General features: G+C 41.3%; 1 protein-coding gene across 1 annotated transcript; it reads left to right on the forward strand.

Moving 5' to 3' along the window:
* The first annotated feature begins 286 nt into the window (after nt 1-286).
* On the forward strand, nt 287-4,164 carry LOC149832522 (protein disulfide-isomerase LQY1, chloroplastic-like). The gene is made up of 5 exons (XM_090014554.1): nt 287-494; nt 602-685; nt 1,822-1,873; nt 3,190-3,346; nt 4,004-4,164. The coding sequence occupies exons 1-5, from the start codon at nt 357-359 to the stop codon at nt 4,023-4,025; spliced, it is 453 nt and encodes a 150-aa protein (XP_089870680.1). The 5' UTR covers nt 287-356; the 3' UTR covers nt 4,026-4,164.
* The last annotated feature ends 634 nt before the right edge of the window (nt 4,165-4,798 follow it).

A 4,798-nucleotide genomic window follows, 5' to 3' on the forward strand; every position in this document is an offset into this window, starting at 1 on the left:
TTATTCATGCATCCTATGTCGATCCTAGCCGTCCAGCCGAAGTATTTGGACAGTTAGGATCAGTACACATAAAGGTGAAAATGTGGATCAATTCTAACCACTGATCGGATGGCTGAAATTAAATGTTGAATGAAACCCATCTGATGTCAAATGATGGGATACGGTTCACGAACAGTCCTCCGTACCCTTTTTTATGAGGTCGTTCATTTTTAAGATGAACGGCATCCAACGTGATCGTCACTGGGTCCCACACATCGAAAACATGCGGTTGGGCTGTGCCCCCTTCAGGTAATGAGACGCTCAATGTTAGGTAAAGAGAGTGTGAGACACAGATTCCTGAAGCTGTTGGGTTCAAAATGTCAATCTCTCCTCCCTTCACCTCCTTCCTTGCCCCTTCCCATCCCAAGCTCTCCATTCTCCGGCCAACCGTCAGAAATCAACGGCCACCACCTTCCCATCCACGCATCAAGGCGTTAGAGCTTGACCAGAACACGGTATTGCCCTTTCCTTTTTAATGTTTGGATTCATGGCATTTCCGAGGAATCGGCATTGCAAATCTCTGTTTCTAACGTATTTTCTGGGGGTTTAATGGAATCGGCAGCTGGTGGCAATCTCCGTCGGCGTCGCCAGCATTGCGATCGGAATTGGAATTCCGGTCTTTTACGAGACGCAGATCGACAGTGCAGTAAGTGATTCTAGCTATGAACACAGTAATTTTTGTAGTTAAAGGCCCCGGGGCAGAGCGGTCCTAGCCTCGGAATTTTAGGCTGCTAGCATGACAACTGTTGGTATGACAGGCTGAGCAAACATGACCAGTTTCTTCATGGGTTCGGGTTATAAATAAGGGTATATGGTATCGCCAGAAAATCTAGATGATGCTCACCTGAATTGGAATATAAAAAATAACTTGAAATTATTTTTTTTAATATTATTTTATTGGCTTTAATATGTGCTGCTTTTGATTGATACGTAATATTTTTTAACTTATTTTTTGGTCGATTCAGAACGATTTACTTGAGAATCGGCCGACCTGAAATCCTTGGCCTGATATGATTCCTATGATAACAACATTGGTTCTGACAAATGTATGATTTGTCAAGTCCTCAGAGTTTCAAATTCATTTCCCGTCAACTTGGTGACATTCAAAGTCACCATATGACGAGTTGGGATCGGGCGCAATATGATTGCACAAATCAAATATTTGTGTATTAAGCACCTGCTTGCCCTCCATCAGGCCTTGGTCTCCTCAAGATGGAGGGTGATCAAATGCTTAATGCACAAATATTTGTGCAAGCATATTGCACCTGATCTTTTTCACCCATATGACCCGATGAATATATCCCACACATATTCCTTTCTTGAATGAATGCTCCTAGTGCCACAACAACCAACACTTGGCCCAAACAATTGACCGGGCCAAGTCAGAATATATCGACAGTGAGACTTGTGGCTCGGTCATAGGTTCGCATGACTCGATGAGCTAGGAGAAGCCTTGCAGTGGTCAAGCCAATCCCAGTCAGGAGCTCGGTCAAGGATTTTGATTGGAAGAATTTTCTAGCTTACATGACAGGCAAATTGACTCCGCCAAGCTTACATGCATGACAGGCCAAGTCAACCATGGCTTGCATCTGATCAAAGTGGGTTTAGGTTGAACTAATGGGTCGGGTTTTAGCTTAGATTGAATCTACTTGGACATGCTGGGTCTGGGTCTTAAGGTACGGATATGCATGACATTGGAGATGGCCATGATGTTTGCTTCAACTTTGCACTATTAACTGGTTTTCTTCACTGCCTTATAATTGGTTCGTTTCTGTTTTGTAGGCCAAGCGAGAAAACAAGCAGCCGTGCTTTCCATGTAATGGATCCGGTGCTCGTAAGTTTGATTTTTTGAGATACGCAAAACCCCACAATTTTTTACCAATGGGGGCTCCACTTGTCTGGTAGTAGCAGCTAGTGCACGTCACCTTGTGTTGGGACGTTGCAGGTTCAAAACCCAATGGTATAGTTGTATATATAACTGGTAGGGGTCTGCTTAACCCCAGCTTGCCTTTAAAAAAAACATAAAAATCCCATAATTTTTTTTTTCAGAAGAAAACCATCCTCGGAGTAAGAGACCTGGACGTGCTGGTCAACCTATGGTGGCTTCTCTAGGGGTGTAAAACTGGTGTGCACCCCTCACCCTTAAGGGAGTCGCCTTGCTTCTGCAATATGCAAGGAGTGATACCCACGAGAATTGAACCCTGACCACCTGTCTAGCGGCCAAAGCTCCACCCCACTGCACCAACCCCCTTAAGGCTAAATACCACATAAATTTGAATTACAAGTTGGTCAAAAAATATCTGAGAGTTTAATTTATTTTAAATTTTATAAATAAGGTTTAAAAAATGGTCATGTATGAGAAACTTTCATTGGAGAATAGGTTAAGGTATAAGAACTACGGGACCCATATCCAATACTCAATTTGTTTCAAACCAAAGATATAATAGAATTGAATTCATACAAGAGCTTTTTAAGGTATTTTTTTCTAAGTATATTTTTCCACGTTTTAAATGTTTCTTTCAAAAGAATACTTTTTTTCTGCATTAATTCTAAGAAAGATGGAGGTTCAGTTGTTTTTTGGGGTTTTCAAAGTTTTTATTGAACCGATTCTGAAAAGAGTTTTGTGAGCTGATCCAGCCCTAGGGTTTAGGTCCTTGACAAATGGAAGGTGCTCGATAGGGGTGCTTCTGAGCTATGACCTAGATGGCTCTCCATGGATTTATAGACTTCTTTATTTCAATGAAGGACAGATAAACCACTCCCAGAGTAAGAGACATGGTTGCTCTGAGCTTATGTCAACCAAACCTACAGTCGCTTCTCCGGTGGCGTAAAACCATAGCGCACCCCTTGCCCCCAGGGAGTAGCCTTGCTTTGGCTTAATGTGCAAGGGGTTGATGCCCATGAGATTTGAACCCAAACCACCTGTCTAGCGGGGCTCTTGGTTTCTAGACTTGAACACATCAGCAACAGAGTCCAATTGTGCTACTGAAACAGTCACTACTAGATAAGGGTGCTTCTGAGTTATGACTTAAATGACTCTTCTTGTCTCTAGAATTGAACACAGCAACAAGTACAATTGTGTTACAGAAGCAGCCACTTCAAACTTAATTTATAATATAGTTTTAACTCAACATTATTTTTGGTGTTAAGAGCTATGCAGATTTTGTATGGGCAGTGGCGCTGTGATACTTGAGCTTGGGGGGGATGAGAAGGAAGAGTCTCGCTGCATCAACTGCGACGGCGTGGGTTCGTTGACGTGCACTACATGCCAAGGGACCGGGATCCAACCTCGGTACCTCGACCGTAGGTAAGTGCAAGGAATTCACTTGAAGTACACAATCCTTGGGTTAAAGTTAGTTGGTCTTTGAGTCCATTCCTGGAGATTCAGCAGGACTTGAGTGAATCTCTGTACTTGGGCAGGTTGGATGAAGCTCACTGCTGAATTGTCTTAGCATGTTTAGTTAGCTTGAGTATCCAAATCTGACTCTAATCTTAGATTAGCATGTCCTTCATCTTTGGTGCAATTAACTCCTTGCTTATTGAGTTATCACACTATATGACACTCCTGAGGATCAGAGCCACTAGATGTAGCTGTTGACACAGACATTGGAGGACAAAGCCCAAGGTGTTCGAAAGGTTCTGCAGATAGTGTGCATTCACAATTCCATGAATTTGAAGAGCGCACTGATTGCCACATTAGTACTTAAAAGGGTGCATTTGACACCATATGAAACATGACCAACTTAATGAATTCCTATGATTTCTATTTCTACTAGTGAAAGAAAATTGGGAGTCATGAACTCCATGGTGTCTAATCAGTGGTCTAACAACCAAACATGACATTAAGTTTCAGGAGTCTTTGGGTGGCAATGCCATATTGTACAACATTGTTACGAAATGAATTAGTCATTTATTCATGCTACACGAAGATTACCTAACTTGCTGTGTTTGTTGTTTCTGTTAGGGAATTTAAGGATGATGACTGAGCTCTTGCTGCATGATAATTGGTGATGGGGAAGGTCGTGGAGATGCACATGGTGAAACAGAGCCATCATATAATGTACTATCTTATTTGATTTGTAAAACAAAATGAGGAAAATAAAACAACATATTAATTTTCATTTCTGTGGATAGAGTTTGGATGCATTCAATTTTTTCATTATGGCTGGCTGGTCAAGGAATATCTGTCGATTTTATTCTAACCGAAGGACACATGCAGAGTTTCCTTCTTTACTAGAAAATCCAGGAAATCTGAGCTTCCCTGTAACAATCTTTTGATATATTTGAAATCCAGGAAATTTCGGATTTCCAGTCAAATAGTTTAAATGCACATGTTGCTGTGGCTGAAAATCCAGTTCTTCCTGTTTTTTTCCAAAGCTCCTATTCCAACAGGAAGCTTGAAATTCCAATAATAATGGAATCTGGTTTTGCATCCAAACATACAATTATCTTTCCTTCGTGAGACTGAAGTGGCAACTCTTTGTCATATCAATTGTGCAACTTTACTTCCATCAGAAGTCACTAAGATGGCAAGATTTGAATTTGCATTAGTATTTGGGCACGTTTAAGCGTCTAGTGAAGTGAGACCAAGTGATGTATTACTAGTTGATGTTTAAGCATCCGGTGAAGTGAGGGCAAGTGTATCACTGTTGTATTACTATCACTACAGTGCTTGATGATATTTGCACCAATCAATACTGTGCCCTAATTAATGATCTTTGGTTAAAGTATCTGCTTTTCTAGTATGGCTCCTCTAAGT

This window comes from Nuphar pumila, chromosome 7 (genome assembly GCF_984573655.1).
Source record: "Nuphar pumila chromosome 7, dmNupPumi1.hap1.1, whole genome shotgun sequence".
NCBI classification, from domain to species: domain Eukaryota; kingdom Viridiplantae; phylum Streptophyta; class Magnoliopsida; order Nymphaeales; family Nymphaeaceae; genus Nuphar; species Nuphar pumila.

Excerpts from the sequence above, each read along its gene's own strand:
- LOC149832522 (XM_090014554.1), top strand. The coding sequence starts at position 357 with ATGTCAATCTCTCCTCCCTTCACCTCCTTCCTTGCCCCTTCCCATCCC. Across the intron at positions 495-601 it reads TAGAGCTTGACCAGAACACG|CTGGTGGCAATCTCCGTCGG; the intron begins GTATTGCCCTTT and ends TGGAATCGGCAG. Across the intron at positions 686-1,821 it reads AGACGCAGATCGACAGTGCA|GCCAAGCGAGAAAACAAGCA; the intron begins GTAAGTGATTCT and ends TCTGTTTTGTAG.